The sequence below is a fragment of the Pleurodeles waltl genome, chromosome 12 (genome assembly GCF_031143425.1).
Source record: "Pleurodeles waltl isolate 20211129_DDA chromosome 12, aPleWal1.hap1.20221129, whole genome shotgun sequence".
Lineage (NCBI taxonomy): Eukaryota > Metazoa > Chordata > Amphibia > Caudata > Salamandridae > Pleurodeles > Pleurodeles waltl.
This window is the reverse complement of record NC_090451.1, coordinates 359,579,391-359,604,108: the sequence shown is the minus strand read 5'-3', so window position 1 is coordinate 359,604,108 and position 24,718 is coordinate 359,579,391. Positions and strand designations below refer to the sequence as shown.

Sequence of the window (24,718 nt, the reverse complement as noted above, 5' to 3'; positions counted from 1 at the left end):
AATATCAAACAACATGCAGATAGTCGGTGCCTGGTTAGTGGCTGCTCTGTGTGAGTATGTGGTACGCTGGAGGCAGAGTGGAAGGTCGTATGCACCAATACAGTGCCAGAGACCTGCAGTTAGCCTGTCTCCCAGGCTTTGGTGATCTTGTTGATAGTGCCCAGTGGTACAGTCTCGACACCCATATGGACCCACAGTGGTTGCCTCTCTCAAGCCACAGTTTCTTGAAGGCCTCATGAAGCTTGCTTTGTGGGTTACCAACACCGTTGTGGTCGTCTTTTTTTTATTTATTTTTTATTTTTTTTTAGGAAAAATGGCTGGATTTAGAAAATGAGTGTGGCAGGCACAAGAGGTAGACAGTCTCTCATTAAGGATTAGTACATTTGTGGAAAATGTTTGTCTCTTACTTGACTTTTTGTAGAACAGAGCAAGAGAAATATGTGTCATACAGAACACCATGTAAAAATTGTTGCACTGGACTGAGGCCACAAGCCAGCGCCTTGGTTAATAACACACATTAATATAATGGCATGGATTTTCTCTTTCATGCGTAGCATAACTTAATATACAGCAGGCTTTGCACTTTTTCACTTTTCATCACAGCGCATGTTTGTTGGCAGTTTACGCATGGTAGAAAGAATACCTGCAAACGTTTTAACTTTCTCGGTAATTTTGCAATTGCATGTGTGATGTTTTACATCCCATTAACTGAAGTAGATTGTTTCCACGGTGCTTTATTTTCCCTGTATAGTAAATTTCTAAAAGTCTATTTTTAGTCATTTTTGCATAATGCAGAGTTAGGCGTTTTTAGCACTGCATAATATGTGCCATGAGCCATATCACTGTTCAACCTTGATGGAATTGTTCATGTAACTTGTTAAGATAACTGTTCTCCGGGATAAGTACAGTATAAGGGTATTTTGAAATGTAGAACAATAGAGAGATTGCTTTTCAAGTCAGCCCGCTACAGGTGTTACTTTATGGCACTCGAATGCCATATCGACTCCTAAAGGTCTTCATAAGAACAAACAATGCCCTCTAAAACCCTGGTATCACGAAGTGATTCAAAAGCGAAGTGCAGTGTTTTTTTTTAAATGTAGGTATGACTAAAGTATCGCCTGTCGAGGTCCAATGATCTGATCTATTTTGAGAAGCACATCATTCACCTGGATCCTGTCTGTTTCTCTTTGGGCCGACCTCCAGATCACTTTGGCACATGGTGGAGATACTATATATGTTTCTTGCCTTCTAGAATATATCTTCTGGCCTAAGTCCGAGATCCTTGTGCACGCCTAATTATCACATTTTCTGTGTACTGTGAAACTGATTTTGAAATGAGATTGCTTGACCCTTTAAAATAAATATTTTCATTAAAATCTGCAAATGCTTCTGACACGCTTCAGGTGGATTATCCATGCCATGAAGTATGAACTGAAAATTCGAGCAGGTGACATGCCCGCCTGGGACTTGTACCAGCTGTCACCCAGCAACGTCAAGCAGCTCTTACTGGATATTCTTCAGCATCAGCAGCAAGGGAGGTAATGGAAACCAAACCCCTTTTGTCTCTGAAGTATGTCTTTATGCTTGGCTGTTTATCACTCGTAAACTCGCGTAGGGGGAAGCCTGTTTGTGAAGGTTTGAAACGAGCTTGTTGGAAAAGCTGAAATAGTGAACTTTAAAAAGTAATGTAAAGATCTACATTGGTGCAGTTCAAATTAAAGCAGGAAGAAATATTTTCTGTGGGTTTGTCCATTTTGGTAAATGAACGTAGTTCTAGTGAAGTAGGCCTGCTCTTAGTTTTCCCCAGTCTTTTGGTATCCTGGATGACCGCCGAATTTCCGAACATGCTTGGAGCTTTTGATATTCTTCTTACTGTTGTAGCTGACTCTTTACAGGACGGTTAATCCAGCCACTCGTCCCCTTTCACTGTGACAGGTGCAGCTAAAATCCAATGCAAGGGTGGGCTACTGTATCCAACCATATTGTTGTTCAGTGAGTAGATGGCCCTTCCATGTTGTCGACTACGTCCACACTCCTTTTACACCAGTGCCAAAGGCAGGCAGGATGAGATGAGAGTTCCTAGGGATAGAAAGACGACAAGGCATATTGGATTTGTTTACCTCAGAGGCTGGGGTGCTCACTTGCCACAAGAAACACTGCACAATCCTCAAAGTCTTTGAAATGGCAATCAGTTTTTCATGAACTCAGCAACTATAGTGTACAGTATCAAAAAATGCGATTTCAAACATGCTATTTTTTCCACTTATCTGGTATAACCCTACAAGGCAATCTGTGTTAATGTGAGTTTTTTTTCTTCCAAGTCCGTTGGTGTTAATGCAAGTCCATTGTCAAGTCAATAGTGTTAATGGTAGTTTATTGTCAAGTCAGTCCCTTTGGTGTTACTAGAAATCTGCAGAGCAGTGAGTAGTGGTTAATATAGATTGAATGAACGAACTGGACCTAGCTATAGTATTTCACGTGGAGTACAAATCACTGCAAACTACTGGCAAAGACCGGAAAGGGGTGAGGGAGGGAGGGGGTGGGGGTCAGACACTGCACCAGCACCATGTTCTGCACAATCGGCGTGGATACCCAGTCAAGGTAGTACCTGTAGTCTGGGGTAAGATAAAGCACTGGACTGCACTTGATACTCAAGACTGGTACAACTTTCTTGCAATTTTCTGATATTTTTTTGTGTTGGTGGCTTGTCCCGCCTATGGCGTTTACCAGGTGTTTAGGGAGAAGAACACATCAAAGGAACACATGCTTTTTCATTATAGCACACATGAGGGTGGGGACAAATTCCTACATGTACACAGCAGGAATAAAAAATATGTTATGTGCACTCTACCAAAGCTATTTCCTTGCATTTGCAAACACAAAAATGGCAATGATCAAACAACACACGTAGAATGGTTCTTCCCCCAGACATAAATCTTTGCAAAAAACTTTAATGGGACTGTGCTTTTCTCAACTGTAACTTTAGATAGATGTGCTTTTAGTGTGGTGTATGTTGTATGTGATTGATAAAACCAATGGAAGCGTGAACTTCTGATTCGGACTTTAGACCAGCAGGAAAATGCACAACGATCCTCTTACCATGACGGTAACCCATATTCCGTGTCCCTTGGCAGCTGAAAGAGTAGTGCACAACGCTTTGGGAAGCTCACTGGTCTAACATGCGTTTAATGCAAAAATAGCAAATATGCACGGAAAATAAATAGTGATAATTGTGATTTTAACATACAAGAGCATCTGCTCAAAATTCGGTTGGTGCATAATGCTAACATTTATACATTACTGAAATTTTTATACATTTGTTGTCAACAAAAGTCAATGAAAAAGTGTGCATGTGATACAAACTTGCCATTTAAACAAAACTAGCAAATGAGCAGGAGATTGCATCTTCTTATGAGAAGGAATGCAAAAAGACCCTGGGAAGTGCCTAGAGATACGCAAACAAAATGGCGAGTTCATTACTGTATGAAATTCACGTTATTTACTGCCAATTCTCAGAGCGAGGGTACGCTTACTACTCAACGTAAAGAAATGTGGAATGGTACAGCACTGAATGAAATGGCTTTAGGCCTCGCAGAGGCACGAAACTTTGCAGACATGTTAAGTTTAATTAATGGCCGCTTTACATTTAATGAAAAAAAACATTAAAATTTGGTCATATAACATATCAGTCAGTGTTAAGGGATAAGTGTGTAATAAAGCGTTCCTAATAAACAGGGCTCCCGGTTTTATGTTGTTTATTTTTTTAACATTTCCATCTGCATTTATCCAAATTTATTTTGTGGCAATTTTATTGGTATTAATCCACTTTTAGTTTGTGGTTTGAAACTAAATGGAAAAGCAGAATGGTATATTTCCATATTTATTTACTTGATGAACATGTACTCATACATTGATATGCCTGTTGCGCTTTAGCAAATTAAGCAAAACACTACATCCACAGGTAAATATCAGCATTATACACAAATGTATGTTAATATATGCCTGTTTCTTTTTAGGAATCTCATCCTGTTCTTAAAATCCTATGGAGTCTATCTGCTTAGCAGCTGGTCCGAAATTTGTGAAATACATTGTGGGGAATCACTCACAAGAAGACCAGTTGTCTGTATTTTTCTGCTTTTTAAAAATAAATACAACCAGGAAACAAATCGTTTTCTGTCTGTATTTATCTGGAAAAAATGATAAAAAGGGAAAAGAGTGAGTCTTAATAATAAATCACTAGTATTGAAGCATGCAACATATGATTCTGCTTTCTTAACTCTGCCCCCCCCCAGCCCCTCTCCCCCCCGCCCCCCCCCTCCCACCCTTGCTGGGAGGCAAAACTCTCCAAGGCAGTTCAATTGCATACAAAAGGATGCCTTTGGCTTTTACAGCTTCATTATCAGCATCCTCATCATCCTGAAAAGCAGCAAGCATTACATTGTAAACAGAGCTTTTATTTGTGCAGATGCGTAGGATGATTCACATTATTAGTCTGATGAATGCGTATTATGTGACCACAATTAAAATTGACAGCAATGACTATTCCAAATATTTTAATTCCCCAGTTGCGAAAGATTCTACCCAACCAAGACCAGATGCCACATCTAATCCATTCAGAAGCTCATGCAACTCCTTAATGCTATCTTTAATGTGATCTATTTGGTGATGTATGCTGAGTGAAGTGCTGGAGAGATATGTGCAGTGTTCTGTCACCACTATCGCGCTAACACTCTCTTTTGAAGGAAGGAGCTAATCTAAAGCCATTCTGTTCGGTAAGAGCAGGTTTTCATGAGCCTGTAAGTGGTCAGGAATCAGTCACAGTGCAAATGTGGTGATAATTGTCACTTCCTTCAATTTCTCAGCTTTGTATCTAGTCTTTCAAATAGCTTGCCCTACTTCATACATGGGAAAGAGGATAGCAAAGAACCGGGTTTTTTCAGTAATCTTGTGTCGTCTCTGGAAAGGCTGAGCCCCAGGATGTCTGATGGCAGGTACAGCATAACCAGAGTACCAGACTCCAGTCCATTCTTGGAGCACCAAAGGGCAGGCTTCAGTCCACATGTGAAATGAGCATGTCCTTCTTGATTGCAATGTTTATGAATCACTTTAGTTGCTGGATTTGCAAAGCGTTCACCTCTAAAACATAGCAAGATTAGGGGGCATGGTGTATCGCACATCAAGATGACCGCTTCACTGCAGATACTCCATACCAGGAAATCAGAAGCTGTCACGATCCTCCCCTCTCGGCCTTACTGGATCATAATTTTGTGTGTGCATGGCGCTGTGGATTTGGTGCGATGCCCGTGGAGATGTCTGTGGCCTTGGACGGCGACTATAGGCCGCCATGTAGTGAGGAGTGGAGTATGGACAGGGACTCTAGTGCCCCATCCTACACTCCACACAATTACCGCACATCAAATGCAAAGACTGTCAATTCTACTGGCCTGTTTTGGATGTGAGAGGGCCCAGGGCATATGGTAAAATTTGGCAGTGGCTGGAGTGTTTTGATTGTCAGGCTATGATGCCACAGGACACCCATCTTTGGGAGTGTGCACAAAGGGGCTAGACTGAGGCGATTGTGCTGCTGATTGCTGGGGTCCTGTGTTCCACCGCCCACCACCCCCACTGTTACACATTGCATGAAAGGACTGATGTTCTGCGGGCCCATGTTGGAAGTTTAAGGGCGCATGATGAATGTTCAGACGTGTATGTGGTCCCTACTGTGGGGCCCTATGCCTTAATACATTGATCAATAGACCCAGCTGGTGCTGGCAGCACTGCACCATGTAGTGCCTGTGAATAAATGAATGGTATAAGGAATCAACCAAAACGTTGAATTAATACTGCTCGCAATGTACTGAAGTGACTATACTGTTGTACAGCACACCTGAGTTGCATGTGGCAGACCAGTATGGTGAAAGCTGATGAACAACAGGGCAAATTGTCTTTTGACCAATGCAAGAGCACTAGAATTTGAGCATGTGAGCCAGACCCTGAACCTAGAGCAGCCAAGATGGCCAATGGTGAAGCTAAAATGCTGCTCCTTGGCTTGAAGGTAGGCCTGACTGCAATAATTGGCAAAGCTGGATGTGATGATGACCCACCTAGACAGCATAACGGTGTACTTGTACAGAAATAATATATTCCTCGATGGTGCAGATGCGCAGGATGACAGAACTACGCATAAGAGTAAATTGCTCATGATGGAGTAGACACTATTGGCAAAGAATGAAGGCTTAGAGGTGCACTTCCTTCACAATAACGTCAGAATTATAGACCTGCCGGAGTCAACACGCATGGCCAAGCCTGAACTATTTGTGGAAAGCATGCTGTCTGAACTTTTTGGCTGCAACAGTTTTACTCCCATGTTCGTGGTTGAGTGTGCCCACCACTCGCTGGTGCTGAGGTCTATACCGGGTGCATCTTCATGCCTGAGCCTCGCACGCTGAATCAACTGTTGTGACAGAAATAGTTACATGACTCACTATAGAGCGGGCACTCCTACTCTATTAGGACTATATTACTACCTACCCTGATATCACTGTCCTGGTACAGGATGCCAGGCCGAAACTTACTGATGCCAAAAACTGCTGCTTTCCACAGTATCAGATGTTCCATACAATATCCAGCAAAGCTACAGGTGGAGGAAAGACTAAATATTTGATAAACTATAAAGGTGCATGGAACTTTCCAACACAGCTCCGCTGAACAGATGATATTGCTGCTCTACAAGACTGGCTGCTGAAGACTGGATATACAAATCAGGATCAAAGCGCCAAGAGTGGGGTCGAATAAAACTTATATTACCCCCAAAACTTTTAACTCATAACTAAGTGACGAGACGTGATGAGGCAGCATATCAAGTGGGAGAGGATGAATCTAAATGTAAATCAACCCTGAATCCCCAGATGGCAGGGGATGCATGCCACAGCGACATGACCTACTAAGTTGTTTTTTCGGATTATGAAATTGTTAGGTTTTTGGTGGGATATACCTTGATACGTGGTGTACTAAGTGTGTGTGGGGCACTGGAAGTTGGCTGGGTCAGTTCTGAGTGGGAAGGGCGGGTGGGAAGCCTTTTGACATAGGTGTTTTTTCTTTTCTTGGCTATTGACACCTGATGATGATTAGATGTTATGCTGTCTGTGCCTGGTGTGATCAACTAACTCACATTTACATTAGTACAATCATGCATAAATCTCAACGCTTGTATCTTAGACTATTCATGGGCTCAATAACCCAAAACACTAAGGTTGGTGCAGACCTATCTGGATAGACATGACGTTCCATTGCACTATGGCAGGAGGCACCTCAGAAGGATACTTACTTCAGTAAATTCTTGAGTAAATGGCGAGATTAATGCTACCTTGCATCCTACATATTGTACTCTTGAGAGTAGAAATATTAATTTGGAGGTCTGACGATTTTAAACATTAGTGTGTGATCAGGGATCCTGAGGCTAGACCAACCTATAATTATTATAAATACTGTGAAAATGGTGACTAGTGGCTTGTCTGGGGCAGGGACTTTAACTTTGTGATAGATTCAATGAAGGATGGATCCAAGCACATATTTTCCCCCTCCATGGTCATTTCTGAAGCATTGCATTATGAACTGGAACTTCTAAATTTACATGTCACAATGAGATAGAAAATATGGGCAGCAATGGGTATATTTTTATTATTCCACTTTCATTCATTCATCAAGAATAGATTTTGGTTATGTTCTTCTCCTGCTGCAATGGATGATTGAGTAGCACTATCTCCCAGAACATCATTGGATTGGTGATCAGTACTTCTGCAGCTTTCACCTCCCAGTGATGTTAGATAGAGTGGCTTCTGGGGATTACCAGACCAGGCTCTGCTAGAAGCTGCTTTTGGAACAGAGATAGTTAACTCAATAAGGAAACACTTGAACATTGGCTTGGTGTATACATATACTGTGATATGAGAAGCCTTTAATTCATTGCTAAGAGAAATATACATAGGCAAGCAAGCTGGCATATTGAACATTTTATGTACACTGTTAGGCGCTCTAGAGTCTGTACTCCATACCTGGCTTCAGCGTCAGTCACACCTAAGTCCATTTGCTTTTTGTGGGTTCTCAGATACAAATAAAGGTAAAGTGATGAAGAAAAGGACTTTGTCAAGTTGGATAGTCGTCTGCATTAAAAGCTGCTATGCATTGGCCAAAAAGCGCCCTCCCGAAAAAATGAGGGCACATTCCTCTAGGACCAAGACTGCTACCACTGTGTTGGCAGACGGAGGACCTGTTCTTGGCAACTCTCAGGCTGCAAAAGGTTCACTAGCGCACATAGTTAAAAAACACTAATAATATCCTGACAGCCAGGTCTGAAGGAAATGGCATTTCACCTGTTCAGTCCTGCAAGACATTTTGGTCTGAGCCCATTCTACAAATCCTTCACCTTAGGAAAGCAATGCTTTGGTATTTCTTCTAAAGGTGAGTAACCTACAGCTTCGAAGTATCCATGAGAAGAACAAGTTACTTACCTTTGGTAATGCACTTTTTGGTGGATACTCTGTCTAACCACAGATTCCTCACTGCACTTCTGCCTCCCCATTTCTGTGAAGTGGCCTAATTCTTAACATCGAAAAAGGTCCCACATTAGAGATCTGCACAATGGTGCCTCCAATTGTTCATGTTCTGCATCCCAGGGTGTGAAAAAAAGTGAAGGAAGAAACTGACATTGTGTAAGAAAGGGCCTTATTTGACATGGCTAGCCCCCACTTTTTGCCTGGTAGTTGATGTGGTTTCAAAGTTGTTAGTAGCCAGGGCCCCTTCTAAACAGGTTAGCTGGGCCAGATCGCTTTCCCAAAACTTTTGTGTTGCATTGGCACAATTGGAAACACCTTTAAGTGCCACTTGTGGACCCTAGTAAATGCTACTAAGGTACTTAGGGCATGGGGTGTTAAGCATAGGCCCCTGAGGGCAGCAGCACAGATTGTGCCACCCTCAGGGACCATGCATCCAACTGTACCCAGCACTGCCATTGCAGGCTGAGTGTCCTGGTGCAGCCCTAAACTGACATGGCACACAGCCTGTCTGCACTGTCCACTACACACTGCATGCAATATAGGTAAGTCACCCATCTGGCAGGCCTTCTAGCCCTACGGCTGGGTGCACTATATTGCATGTGTGGGCATAGAGTCATGAGCAACATTCCCCTACTATGTTCCTGCCAAACCTGGGACATGGTATGTGAACAGGGCAGCCATTTTATCTGCATGTGCTGGACACTGGTCAGTGCGAGTTTCACAGCCACATAATGGCCCCTTTGCTCCTTGGGTTGTTAGGTATCAATCAACTCAGAATGATGGATCCAAACTGGTTCCAGCATTGAATTTATTGCCAAATGTACCTAGGGGCCACCTTAGAGGCACCCCTTGCAAACGCTAACTACCCTGGCATGGTTGCTGGCTGGTCACAACCAGTCTGCCACCACCAGACAAGATTCTGGAACCCTGCGGTGGCAGCCTGTGCTCTCTGGGTGAGGAGAACATAGCCGTTCCTGGCCAGAAGCGTTACACCTCCTCCCCCAGGAATGTGCACAGCCCTGCCTATGAGCTTCAAAGGGCTGACCACCCTTGAAACTCGACCCCCAGTCTTGCTGCTAGCAGCGCATGGCGGCTCCTGTTGCAAGCCCCCATTTTTGGCAGGAGCAACAGCGAGAAAGTGCACAAAGGACAGGAGTAGAGGCCACCCCGAGCTTGCACCACCCCTAAGGTGTTGCATGCAAGGTGACCTCTCCATTTCATTTCCCTCCATCTTGCATAGTGGGAAACTAGCCTATCAGGGAAAGGGAAGTGACCTCTGCCCACAGGAAGTGGTCACATAGTGGGTGTAGCCACTGTAAGGTAGATGACCCATTGGTCACTACTAGGTACTCCCCTAAACGACCACTAAATACAGTATTTAGTGGGTACCCCTAGACTTGAAGATCAGATTCCAAGGACACAAGAAGACCAGCAACAAAGAAGACCCAAGGATTGAGAACTGAATCCTGCTGCACAAAGAAAAAAGCACCAGACCCTGCCTGCTGCACCCAGGACTTGACAATTGCCACCAAGGGTTTGCTAAGACATCGCACAGACTATAAAAATCCACAGAGGATCTCCACTCTTCTGAAAATTGCCAAAGATGTCCCTCCAGATTGAAGGCATCACTCTTTTGCAACAAAGACCAGTGAAGTTAAGTTCACTGACCAGCTGCTGACCAAGGAACTGGATGCTGCAGCCAGACCAAATTTCACCAGATGGACCCGGAGTACAAACCTTGCAAGTGTGCCACGTTTGGTGACTGCACCCTCCAGTGGCTGAGCAGTGGAATAGCCTGGGGTACTTGTCACTCAACGTTGGACACCAAGAACAAAACGTCCACACCTGACTCCAAAGGACTAGGGGGAAGCCCTAGTTGAGGGACTTCAGAAACAACCAGAACCACCCACAGAGTGGGCCTGCTGACCTGCAAGAGACCCTCAAAGTGACCTCCCTCCTGCTTCCAAGGGCACCTTTGCATACAGCTCTTGCCTCATCTGTCTGCTCTGCACCCAGCCTCCCTGGGCCAGACACCAGAGAACCAGCTGTGCTCTAAGGGACCCTCACCCCTTGCAACCTCTACACTCTAAGGGGACCCCCCGGACTCACTTTGAAGTCCACCTGTGCATTGCTTTTCCAAGTGATCCCCCGCAGTGGTCCTACACCAGCTCCAAGGATTTTTCAGCAGCTGCTCATGCCAAAACCGGGAACCACCTGAATTCCTCCAATTGGCCCACAAGACTTCTTAATGACCTCGACCTAAAAGCAAAAAATTACATTGGTAAATGCATTTCCTGATTCTAAATGCATTTTTAAAGTTTTCTCCCATTGATTGCTATGGTGCGTAATTATGCATACAAATAATATTTTTGCTAAACTTTGAAAAATCATAACTTAAAAATTAATATTTTATAAATATTTGAAGTATTTTTGTAAATTGGTCTTGAGTTATTCCTTTGAGTGTGTGTCTTCCTTTATTGATACTGTGAGTACAACAAATGCTTTGCACTTCTCCAAGATTGGCCCAACTGCTCGACCAAGCTACCATAAAAATTAAAGCATTAGGAGGTCTAGTTTTTACATCTGTAAACCAACGTGTGGTTGCCCGGACTCTTTACACAGTGTACCTGATTGTGCACACTACATAATGAGCCAGCCTCCTACACTTTGATGCACAGGGGTGGTGCTTACATGCAGTCAGTTTAAGGCAGAATAAAGCCGGTTTAGAGCCGAAAGGCACCATCTACGGGCTGTAGTAGAGCCCATGTGAAATCTGCCATATAAAGTCGGTACCTGGTGAATATTTTAAATGTGAGGAATCCACCAGAAAAAAACACTACAGAATGTAAGTAACTTAACATCCATACTTTAATTCTCTGGACTCCATCCCTTCCGATCTGACCGTTCCATTATCCCACTGTCTCCTACCCAGACGTTACTTGTTTCCATCTTTTGAACAAACTGCTGACAAACACAAAACAATACAGTCATGCAAGTAAGCATGCAGAATATGGTAAGCACAGTTAGAATTTACCTAAATTTGGTTTAACATGCTGGAGTTATTGGACCTATTCACTAGGTCTAGTGCTGGGCTGTGCTCCATCCCAGTCCCTCCTGGACAAATTCTTCCTTACCTCTGGCTCCTAGAGGTTGTTATGTGATGTCCTGTCCAGTGCTCTCCTGTTCCTCTAATGTCTGTATTTTCCGGCAGTCCACCATCTGCAAAATTAAATGCAACACTTCTGGAAGTCCACAAGTCTAACATGGTTGTAAATAGCCACTATGCGAGGAGAGTAGGTGACAATTGTGATTTTAACACACCAGAGCATCCACTCAAAATTCAGTTGGGACATATAATTATAAAATTTGTACATTTCCGATGCATTTGTATACACTTTTGTATCGATGCAAGTCAGTAGAACCATGAAAGTGATACAAATATGTTACTGCAACAAAACTAGTTAGCAGGAGGTAGGATCTTGTCACAGGAAAGAATGCAACATGACCTTGGGAAGCAGCGATATGTGAACAAAGTTCAGAGTTAATTTTTTTCTGAAATTGCTGCCTATGATTGTTAAGCCTCAGAGCGAGGCTCCACTTACGGCATGGTGCAAGGAAATGTGCAATTGTACAATTTGCCAAGATGTCACAATTCACTGAAGATAACTCCATACTTTCAGACTACCAAACTGGATCCACCCAGGAAGAGGCACAGAATCTTCCCTCATCGCCATGAGGGATGGCCTTAAAAACACAGTAGAATACAGTGGGTTTGCTGCACTACGTCTCTTGGACCTCTCAGCTGCCTTTGACACAGTTGACCATGACACCCTAATGCAACAACTCTTTGAAGCCAGCATGGTGGGGACTGCTCTCAACTGGATCACTTCCTACGTTCAGAGCAGAACAAATGTCATACATACTCCCTCTTTCTCATCCAAACACACTTCACAAAAGAAGGGGTCCCTCAAGGCTCAGCCACCTCACCCATGCTTTTCAACATCAACATGAAGTCATTACTGGCATTGATCAATTAATTTCAGCTCTCATCCTATGACTATGCGAATGACACACACCCATACTACTTAAACTGGAAAGACCCAAAGACATTGGAAATTCAAAAATCTTCAGTTGCCTCAGAGCCATCGTTCATTGTATGACATGGAGCCATCTCAAATTGAATGCTTCCAAAACGGAAATTCTCACATTTGACGATTGGAAAATTATGACCCACTCTGTGCCTGGCATGACTATCTGGGACAACCTCCTAAAGTATCTAAGGAAGTGAGAAAACTGGGAATTATCATGGACTCAAAGTTAACAATCCGTGTCCAAATAGACAAATCTGCAAGATAAAGCTTCGTCACCATGAAAACTCTGTGACACTTCTTCCCCCACCTGGGATTTCCACACAAGATCCAGGCTAATGCCTCTTTTATACAGTCTAAATTGGATTATGCCAATGACCTCTACCATGGATCATCTCTGTCAGCTATGAAAAGACAACAGCAGTCTCAAAATTCTGTGCTAGACTACTCCTACATATAACACCACAAGCCCACATCTCCCATCTCCCCTGTCTTGAGAGCCCTACATTGGTTACCAGCTGCCAGAAGATCCACCTTCAAGCTCCTTTGTATCACCCACAAAATAATATATAGAACAGAACTAAAATCACCAAATACTTATAACAAAGAAACCTCTTTCTAAGATTGGCACCTCGCCTCAAAACCCCACCATATAAGAAAAAGACAATAGGTGGTACATCTTTCTCTGTTCAAGCATTCAATCAATGTAATTCATTACCCCCAAATATAATATCAACAGATACCTGTCTTATCTTCAGAAGACTACACAAAAGTTGGCTCTTTCCTATATAACCACCATAGTCAAACACTACAACATATCATTGTGTATGTAAACATTCATAATTATAATTCTTTTATATGCATCTATCTAGATATATGTAGTTCTTTGTCCAAATATGTATAAGTATTGTGATACTTTTTAGGTCTGCTTAACAAATATACATATTGCTTACGGTTAGATATGTATATATATATTATTCTTCGCTTAACATTTTTATAGGTCATTGCATAGTTTTTCTATAAGTTGTTTCATTGGATGCTTAAGGGTCTCTGTTTTATCTTTCACAATAAGAAAATATTGTCATAACTATTTATCTACAAGCACTTAACTATTGAAATATTGAGGTAAAGTTAACATTAAAAAAATAAAAAATAAACATCCAGTTATAAAAAAAAATACAGAAATGCCATCAAGTACTGCAATATTTGAATGTATGCATTTATACAATACAACTTTAAATCACACTAAAGTATCTTTCTCATACGTATATACCCTTTCTATGTAGTCATGTATCTATATATGTATTATTTTACTCCTACTGTAGAAGAGGAACTTTCACTCTCTCTAGTGCACTATTCTGTCTCACCCTATACCTCTCTCACTCAATGCTCTATCTCCAGTTTCTGACTCAACCCAAACCTCATTCTACTACTATGATCTCCAAAATAACCCTTTCTAGACTCTTTCCCCTGGCTCACCCCAAACCTCATTTTACTACTTTGATCTCCCAAACAACGCTTCTGAATTCTTCTCTCCTTTGACTCATCCCAAACCTCATCTTACTGCTATGATTTCCGATTTAACACCTTCTCGATTCTTCCCTCTTCTATCCCTCCATTATTCTATTCAATTCAACTAACAAACTCACATGTCCACCGCTCAAATTAACTCATATTTTCTCATGTTAATCCACCACTAATCCTTTTTGGTTCTGGAGTAGTGTGCTACTCACCGTAAATTGCTTTGACGTCTTGTCAGGGGTAGTAAGCGCTATGTAAATGCTATATCTGATGGAGACTTTTAGTTGCAGATTCCTTACCTTAAAATTTTCCCCCAGGCGTCAGACTGGATCCGGAGATTTTTTTCCTCGAGCAATATCTTTGCATGTCGGTTAGCGGCGTCGGTCAACTCCGCAGGCGTCGTTGGCGTAGTAGTCTCCGTAATGACATCAGGAGTAGTAAATAGCGCCGCCTCAGCGCAGTGACGTCAGTTCTTTTCTTTCCGTGCCTCGCGATGATCCGGAGAGAGCTACCCTGGTCTTGTTTTGACCGAGTTTGACCCTTTTGTCGAGTTTTTGGTGCGTCTAGATGTCCCCGAAGACCAGTTTTAAGCCGTGCGAGGACTGTCACCGCATGATGTTGGTGACGGATCTGCATCAGGTCTGTGGTGCTTGGAGTGCGACCACAACCCAAAGTCGTGCTCCAAGTGCTGGGCCATACACAAGAAGGCCTTGAGGTTGCGGTCCCGCAAGCTCATGGCGGCCCAGTCTCACTTGAGGGGAAGGTCTTCAGACCGTTCGCGGAGCCACCACCATTCTCCTTCCTCCGAGTCTTCGGGCACAGTTAAGAAGAAGTTGAAGCAGTCCCGTCGCCCTTCGACTTCACCCGGTCACTCGGCTGATGCGATGCGGGTGGAGCGTCGATGTTCGAGGCCTGCGTAGCCTGCTTCTGGGTCCGCTCCGCACTTCCCCGAATTTCCAGGAGCCGGAGCAACTCCTGCCCAATTAAAGGAGTTTTTTGAGTCCATGCCCCTCATTTTTGGACGGACCGACCTCGATACAATACCTTCAGGCCCAAGGGGTTCAGTCAAGGGGCCTTCGGGTTCCATGCCGGCAGCTTTAGCTCCGGCCACCTAGGTCCCCTTCGGATCTGCTCGCGGATCCGCACAGATGCCGGTCATAACACTGAGACCTTCCACCGCACCTGTTCGATTGTTGACACTCCCGACGTCGGTGGTGCCCATCATCGACGTCGACCTGATCCTAACCCCCGATGACTCGGATCAGCGTTGGCAGACGCTGCCTCTGTCTTCGATGGGGCCTACTCACCCCATGTTGGATTTGGAGCCTTTTCCTTATGGATATGAATTCGGGGAAGGATTGGAGGGGTCCCTGGGCCCTTACGAATACCAGAATGACCCACCTTTGGACTGGGCACAGGAATTGGACGAGGCCAGTGGGCTGAACACTTCTCCAGACGCTGGCATGCTGTCTCCTCCTACCATGGCTATGGCGGAGGGAGCGACTTATGTCATAGTGGTCAGTGGGGCGGCTGAGGTCCTAGGCCTTGAGATACCTACTGTACAGGTCAAGTCCAATCTCCTGACGGAGGTGCTTCAGCCAGGAGCTTCCACATCTGAGCCCCTTTTGGCCTTCAATGAAGCCCTCACCGATGTCCTTTTGGGTACTTCGTCCAAACCCAACACAGGGGCTCCTGTGAACAGTACTATCGCACAACGCCATTGGCCCGCCCCAAACAACCCTAAATTCCTGTCCCAACACCACACGCCTGAGAGTCTTGTCATCCAGGCATCCTTTGCCTCAGGCGCATTCCCTTCCGCACCACCAGATACAAAATCAGAAAGGCTGGAACAATTTGGGAAGAAGATGTTTTCTTCCTTCAGCCGTGAACTTTGGGCCGCTATATCCACTTTCTGTGGGATACACAAGTTCTGCCGCAGATACCAGAGGAGGCCAGTGCTATTCTCCCCCAGGCTGTCAACGATGGGAGAGATGCGGTGAAGTTCACGATCTGATGTGGGCTGGACGCAACCGACTCGCTGAGCAGATCGATCGCTACGACGGTGGCCTTGAAACGCCACACCAGGTTGCGTACTTTGGTTTTTTCAGGGGATGGCCAACACTCTTATGGACATGCCCTTTGATGGCTCCCGTCTCTTTGGAGACCAGGCGGACTCGGCCTTGGAGAGCTTCAAGGACTCCCGTGCTACAGCTCGGTCCCTTGGCCTTTCCGCTGCCCCTTGCCCTCAACAGTTCACCTTTCGTGGCCACTGAAGGGGGTCACTGTCGCGTCCCCAACCCAGCCACCGTTCCACCCATGCTGTTCAGCCGTTGCGTGGCCGGAGACGCGGAATCCCACTTGGTCGTGGGATAGGGAACCAGAGGTCTGCCCAGTCCACCCCTGGCCACACTGCAGCCTCAAACCCTCCTAGTCCGTCTCCTCACTCCCATCCAGTTGGTGGCAGGATTCGCCATCACCTGCCCCACTGGGAATCCATCACTACGGACAGTTGGGTTTTGCAGCTAGTTCGAAAGGGCTATTCCCTCCCCTTTGAATCTGCCCCACCAGCCATGCCTCCATAAATCAGCCAACTTCCGGAGGATCATTTGGCACTTCTCCGCCAGGAAGTCACTAGTCACAGTGTCCTTTCCTCGGGATCTGCACGCCGCCGAACAACCGGCCCACCTTCCACCGCCACCAACTCAGAAAGCTATTATAACACAGAGTTATGGTGAAGCCAGTCAGGGGGAAGGGAATTAGGGTAGGGAACAGCAGGGAGAGAGATCTGAAAAGGAAAAATGGTTAAGCATGTATGTATATACTTGTTCATAACAGCATTAACATTCAATTATACATTTAGACAAAGGCGTCTCCTTGAATAGAAGTGTTGAGACCCATATGGAATAAACAAAGGTGTCTTAGTGGATGCAAGAGTTGATACCCTTATGGAATAAACAAAGGCATCCCCGTGAATGCAAGAGTTGAGACCCTTATGGAATAGACAAAGGCGTCTCCGTGAATGCAAGTGTTTAGATCCTTATGGAATACACAAAGGCGTCTCTGTGTGTGCAAGAGTTGAGACCCTTATGGAATAGACCAAGGCATCTCCCTGGATGCAAGGGTTGAGACCCTTATGGAATAAACAAAGGCGTCTCCGTGAATGCAAGAGTTGAGACCCTTATGGAATAGACAAAGACGTCTCCGTGTGTGCAAGAGTTGAGACCCTTATGGAATAGACAAAGGCATCTCCCTGGATGCAAGTGTTGAGACCCTTATGGAATAAATAAAGGCGTCTCCGTGAATGCAAGAGTTGAGACCCTTATGGAATAGACAAAGGCGTCTCCGTGAATGCAAGTGTTTAGATCCTTATGGAATACACAAAGGCGTCTCTGTGTGTGCAAGAGTTGAGACCCTTATGGAATAGACCAAGGCATCTCCCTGGATGCAAGGGTTGAGACCCTTATGGAATAAACAAAGGCGTCTCCGTGAATGCAAGAGTTGAGACCCTTATGGAATAGACAAAGACGTCTCCGTGTGTGCAAGAGTTGAGACCCTTATGGAATAGACAAAGGCATCTCCCTGGATGCAAGTGTTGAGACCCTTATGGAATAAACAAAGGCATCTCCGTGAATGCAAGTGTTGAGACCCTTATGGAATACACAAAGGCATCTCCGTGTGTGCAAGAGTTGAGACCCTTATGGAATAGACAAAGGCTTCTCCGTGAATGCAAGTGTTGAGACCCTTATGGAATAGACAAAGGCGTCTCCGTGTGTGCAAGAGTTGAGACCCTTATGGAATAGACAAAGGCGTCTCCTCTCCGTGGATGCAAGTGTTGAGACTCTTATGGAATAGACAAAGGCGTCTCCGTGAATGCAAGTGTTTAGACCCTTATGGAATAAACAAAGGCGTCTCCGTGGGTGCAAGAGTTGAGACCCTTATGGAATAGACAAAGGCGTCTCCGTGAATGCAAGTGTTGAGACCCTTATGGAATACACAAAGGCATCTCCGTGTGTGCAAGAGTTGAGACCCTTATGGAATAGACAAAGGCATCTCCCTGGATGCACGGGCTGTGACCCTTATGGAGTAGACAAAGGCATCTCCCTGGATGCAAGGGTTGAGACCCTTACGGAATGAACAAACGCATCTCTGTGACTGCAAGGGTTGAGACCCTTATGGAATAGACAAAGGCGTCTCCGTGAATGCAAGTGTTGAGACCCTTATGGAATAGACAAAGGCATCTCCGTGTGTGCAAGAGTTGAGACCCTCATGGAACAGACAAAGGCACCTCCCTGGATGCAAGTGTTGAGACCCTTATGGAATAAACAAAGGCGTCTCCGTGAATGCAAGTGTTTAGACCCTTATAGAATAGACAGAGGTGTCTCCTTGTGTGCAAGACTTGAGACCCTTATGGAATAAACAAAGGCGTCTCCATGTGTGCAAGAGTTGAGACCCTTATGGAATAAACAAAGGCATCTCTGTGAATGCAAGAGTTGAGACCCTTATGGAATAGACAAAGGCATCTCCCTAGATGCAAGTGTTGAGACCCTTATGGAATAAACAAAGGCATCTCCGTGAATGCTAGAGTTGAGACCCTTGTGGAATAGACAAAGGTGTCTCCGTGAATGCAAGAGTTGAGACCCTTATGGAATAGACAAAGGCGTCTCCCTGGATGCAAGTGTTGAGACCCTTATGGAATAGACAAAGGCATCTCCATGTGTGCAAGAGTTGAGACCCTTATGGAATAAACAAAGGCATCTCCGTGAATGCAAGTGTTGAGACCCTTATGGAATAGACAAAGGTGTCTCCGTGAATGCAAGCGTTTAGACCCTTATGGAATAAACAAAGGCGTCTCCTTGAATGCAAGTGTTGAGACCCTTATGGAATAGACAAAGGCGTCTCCGTGAATGCAAGTGTTGAGACCCTTATGGAATACACACAGGCATCTCCGTGTGTGCAAGAGTTGAGACCCTTATGGAATAGACAAAGGCATCTCCCTGGATGCAAGGGTTGAGACCCTTATGGACTAGACAAAGGCATCTCCCTGGATGCAAGGGTTGAGACCCTTATGGAATACACAAAGGCATCTCCGTGTGTGCAAGAGTTGAGACCCTTATGGAATACACAAAGGCATCTCTGAGTGTGCAAGAGTTGAGACCCTTATGGAATAGACAAAGGCATCTCCCTGGATGCAAGGGTTGAGACCCTTATGGAATAGACAAAGGCATCTCCGTGTGTGCAAGAGTTGAGACCCTCATGGAACAGACAAAGGCACCTCCCTGGATGCAAGTGTTGAGACCCTTATGGAATAAACAAAGGCGTCTCCGTGAATGCAAGTGTTTAGACCCTTATGGAATAGACAGAGGTGTCTCCTTGTGTGCAAGAGTTGAGACCCTTATGGAATAAACAAAGGCGTCTCCATGTGTGCAAGAGTTGAGACCCTTATGGAATAGACAAAGGCATCTCCCTAGATGCAAGTGTTGAGACCCTTATGGAATAAACAAAGGCATCTCCCTGAATGCTAGAGTTGAGACCCCTATGGAATAGACAAAGGTAAGGTGTCTCCGTGAATGCAAGTGTTGAGACCCTTATGAAATAGACAAAGGCGTCTCCATGTGTGCAAGAGTTGAGACCCTTATGGAATAAACAAAGGCATCTCCGTGAATGCAAGAGTTGAGACCCTTATGGAATAGACAAAGGCATCTCCCTAGATGCAAGTGTTGAGACCCTTATGGAATAAACAAAGGCATCTCCCTGAATGCTAGAGTTGAGACCCTTATGGAATAGACAAAGGTGTCTCCGTGAATGCAAGAGTTGAGACCCTTATGGAATACACAAATGCGTCTCCCTGGATGCAAGTGTTAAGACACTTATGGAATAAACAAAGGCGTCTCCGTGAATGCAAGTGTTGAGACCCTTATGGAATAGACAAAGGCATCTCCGTGTGTGCAAGTGTTGAGACCCTTATGGAATAAACAAAGGCGTCTCCGTGAATGCAAGTGTTGAGACCCTTATGGAATAGACAAAGGCATCTCCATGTGTGCAAGAGTTGAGACCCTTATGGAATAAACAAAGGCGTCTCCGTGAATGCAAGTGTTGAGACCCTTATGGAATAGACAAAGGTGTCTCCGTGAATGCAAGTGTTGAGACCCTTATGGAATAGACAAAGGCGTCTCCGTGTGTGCAAGTGTTGAGACCCTTATGGAATAAACAAAGGCGTCTCCGTGAATGCAAGTGTTGAGACCCTTATGGAATAGACAGAGGCGTCTCCTTGTGTGCAAGAGTTGAGATCCCTATGGAATAGACAAAAGTGTCTCCGTGAATGCCAGTGTTGAGACCCTTATGGAATAGACAAAGGCGTCTCCATGTGTGCAAGAGTTGAGACCCTTATGGAATAAACAAAGGCGTCTCCGTGAATGCAAGAGTTGAGACCCTTATGGAATAGACAAAGGAGTCTCCGTGAATGCAAAAGTTGAGACCCTTATGGAATAGACAAAGGTGTCTCAGTGGATGCAAGTGTTGAGACCCTTATGGAATAAACAAAGACATCTCCGTGAATGCAAGAGTTGAGACCCTTGTGGAATAGACAAGGGCGTCTCCGTGAATGAAAGTGTTGAGACCCTTATGGAATAGACTAAGGCGTCTCCGTGTGTGTAAGAGTTGAGACCCTTATGGAATAGACAAAGGCGTCTCCGTGAATGCAAGTGTTGAGACCCTTATGGAATAGACAAAGGCGTCTCCGTGTGTGCAAGAGTTGAGACCCTTATGGAATAGACAAAGGCGTCTCCTCTCCGTGGATGCAAGTGATGAGACTCTTATGGAATAGAGAAAGGCGTGTCCGTGAATGCAAGCGTTTAGACCCTTATGGAATAAACAAAGGCGTCTCCGTGGGTGCAAGAGTTGGTAGAATCATGATACTTCAGGATGTCATGAGCATTAGACAAAACTGGCCGTGGCCCTTCTCTGAATCATGGAACAAGAACAATTGGTAGAATCATGATACTTCAGGATGTCATGCATTAAACAACTGGGTGTGGCCCTTCTCTGAATCCTGGAACAAGAACAATTAGTAAAATCATGATACTTCAGGATGTTGTGAGCATTAAACAAAACTGGGCGTGGCCCTTCTCTGAATCATGGAACAAGAACAATTAGTAAAATCATGATACTTCAGGATGTCGTGAGCATCAAACAAAACTGGGCATGGCCCTTCTCTGAATCATGGAACAAGAACAATTAGTAAAATCATGATACTTCAGGATGTCATGAGCATTAAACAAAATTAACCGTGACCCTTCTCTGAATCATGGAACAAGTACGAACTGAGACCTCTGAACCTTGAGAAGGCAAGAGCTTGGATCATGGACATACTCTGAACATCAATCATACAACTACTATGCATTCATAAACATAAAACATTTGGTCTCAGTCTAGAAATTCGCAAAGACTTAAATATGTCTCTCAAATATCATCAAAGACTTAAATATGTCTCTCACATATTATGCTTCCAAAAACAATGAAACTATGATTTGCTTATCTTTGAGATGTTTTCACATTTGCCACCTAGGCCTGAAAGTTTTATTCATGTAAACTGAAGCGCCTTGATTATTGAACCAACGGCACTTTACTCATATGAACTGAAGCGCTTTGATTGCTGTGCGAAGGGCGCTTTACTTCCAGTGAACTGAAGCGCTTTGAATGTCGTGCCAAGTGCGCTTTACTCCTGTGAACTGAATCGCTTTAAATGTCGTGCCAAGTGCGCTTTACTCCTGTGAACTGAATCGCTTTAAATGTTGTGCCAAGGGCGCTTTACTCCTGTGAACTGAAGCGCTTTGAATACCATGCCAAGTGCGCTTTACTCCTGTGAACTGAAGTGCTTTGAATACCATGCCAAGTATGCTTTACTCCTGTGAACTGAAGCGCTTTAAATGTCATGCCCGGGGTGCTTTACCTGTGTGGCCTGAAACGCTTTGCTCGTTATGCTAAGGGGCGCGTTACCTTTTGGAATTAACAACTTCCTTCAAACTTGAATTCAGCAAGGCCTTACCGGTACAAGTACGACCTACTCGTTTTTGAATGCACCATGGAAACAAGGATACTTCGGTTGGATGACACTCTGCCATTCAGGAAGTTTGCTCTTCTCCAGAGAAATCCCCACGAGGTCTGGCTGCATCGAATTCTTCAAAATAGTGAGCAACATTCTTCGGTGTGGCTGGGCTTTATAGGCCTTCCACACCCCAAGATGGCTGCTGCCTCTAAAAACATGGGAATTGTAGCCCCTTCATGGAATAGCACTGATAAGTGCACCTTGTCCACCAATGACCTGAACCTGCAGCTCTATGAGCTTTGCCACAGGGCAGACGATGTTGATGGCCACCTTTGGAGCAAGAGGGGATGACAAGTGGTGCGCAGAAAGTGCCGCAGATCCGCGCAGCAGAGTTTCGGGCGGGACCTGGAACGCGCATGGTTCTATTCCTGACATCGCTTCTGTCTCGGCCAAGGGGGCCATAGAGAAGGTCCCTATGCCAGAAGTAGGTTGTGGTAGTTACTCCAGCTACATTCTGGTGTCGAAAAAGGACAAGGGCTTACGTCATATCCTATACCTTCAGGACCTCAACTAATTCCTCAAGAAGGAGAAATTCAAAATGCTCACCCTGGCTCAGGTCCTGTCTGCCTTAGACCCAGGAGACTGGATAGTAGTGTTGAACTTGCAGGACGCTTATTTCCACATTCCCACCTTGTCTGCCCACAGACGTTACCTGCAATTCATGGTAGGTCAAAAGCACTATCAGCCTACCGTGCTCCCCTTCGGCCTTACCAGCGCCCCTCAGGTGTTCACCAAAGTGATGGCGGTGGTTGTAGCTCATCTGCGCAGGTTAGGGGTCTCAGTCTTCCCCTACCTCTACGACTGGCTGTTGAAGGTGGACTCGCCCCAGAAGGTCGCCTCCCACCTTCAGACTACGGCGAGCCTCCTGCACACGCTGGGGTTCACTATCAATGTGCCGAAGTCACACCTGACTCCCTCTCAGATGCTCCCTTTCATCGGAGCTGTTCAAGAGAGTCCAAGTTATTCAGGCTGTGATTCCGATCTTTCAGCATCTGTCTTGGGTATCGGTGAGACTGACTCTGAGGCTGCTGGGCCTCATGGCCTCCTGCATCCTGCTGATGACACATGCCAGATGGCATATGCGGGTTCTGCAGTTGGATTTGAAGTTCCAGTGGGCGCAGCATCAGGGGAATCTCTCCGACATGATCCAGATCTCAGGGGGGACAGGAACGACCTGTAGTGGTGACTTTCAAATCCTCATTGGGTCCACAGCAGATCCCGCTCCCTTCCCCAGCCAGATCTATCCATAGTGACAGATGCTTCGCTTCTGGGTTGGGGTGGCCACATGGGAGAGGTGGAGATCAGAGGCCTCTGGTCTCCGGCGAAGTCTGGGCTCCATATCAGTCTTCTGGAGCTCCGGGAGATCAGGCTTGTGTTGAAAGCATTTCTTCCCTCTCTGAAAGGGAATGTAGTGCAAGTTGTCACAAACAATACTACTGCCATGTTGAACTACAAAAACAAGGCAGGGTTGGGTCCTGGATTCTTTGTCAGCAGGCACTACGCCTTGGCTGGAACATCAGGGCATTACCCTGGTGGTTCAACATTTGGCATGTTGTCTCAACGCCAGAGCGGGCGAACTCAGCTGTCGATGCACAGCCGAACACAAACGGAGTCTCCATCCGGAGGTGGTGCAAGGTCTCTTTCAGCAGTGGGAAGAGCCTTGGTTAGATCTGTTCACCTCCGCAGAGAATGTGCAATGTCAGCCTTTTTGCACGTTGGAGTTTCCAAGGCAGCACTCGCTCTGAGACGCTTTTCATCTCGAGTGGAACTCCGGCCTCCTTTCCGCCTATGCCACTTCTGCCCAGAGTTCTTTAGAAAATCAGGAACGATCGGTGCCCAAGTTATTTTGGTGGCTTCGAACTGGGCACGGAGAGTATGGTATACAGAGCTATTGAGCATGGCCACTGATCCTTCACTCAGACTGCCTCTTCGGCGGATCTTCTGTCGCAGAAACAGGGGACGGTTCTCCACCCAAACCTGTCCAATCTCCGCCTTCATGCATGGAGTTTGAGCTGCGGCAGTTGACTACTTTTGATCTTCCACCCGAAGTCTGCAATGTTATCTTTGCAGCCAGGTGTCCCTCCACCAAAACGGCATACACCTGTCATTAGCATAAATTTGTGGCATGGTGTACCAACAAATCTGTTGATCCACCTCTCTGCTCCTCTGTCTGAGGTTCTTTTGTTCATTCTTTCTTTGGCTCAGTAGGGATCTGCTTTAGGCAACCTTAAAGGGTATTTATCGGCCATTTAGGCCTTTTTTAGGCTACCTGATCAGCCCTCACTCCTTAAATCTCCTATTGTGAATAGATTCCTTTAAGGTCTCCCCCATTTATTTCCTCCCACTCCATTTATCATGCCTCAGTGGGACCTCAATCTTGTCCTTACTTAATGTGTACTCACTTTGAGCCGATGCACAATTGCCCTTTACGGACCCTCACTTTCAAAACT

The 24,718-nt window shown here is 45.2% G+C and overlaps 1 protein-coding gene across 3 annotated transcripts in view; it reads left to right on the top strand.

The window, feature by feature from the left end:
• Positions 1-24,718, top strand: part of PHKB (phosphorylase kinase regulatory subunit beta) — a 1,122,330-nt gene that overhangs the window by 953,579 nt on the left and 144,033 nt on the right. For all 3 annotated transcript variants that reach the window (XM_069216595.1, XM_069216596.1, XM_069216594.1), the window contains one exon: positions 1,404-1,538. In XM_069216595.1, coding sequence (XP_069072696.1) covers positions 1,404-1,538 — 135 coding nt within the window. The remainder of the gene's footprint in view (positions 1-1,403; positions 1,539-24,718) is intronic.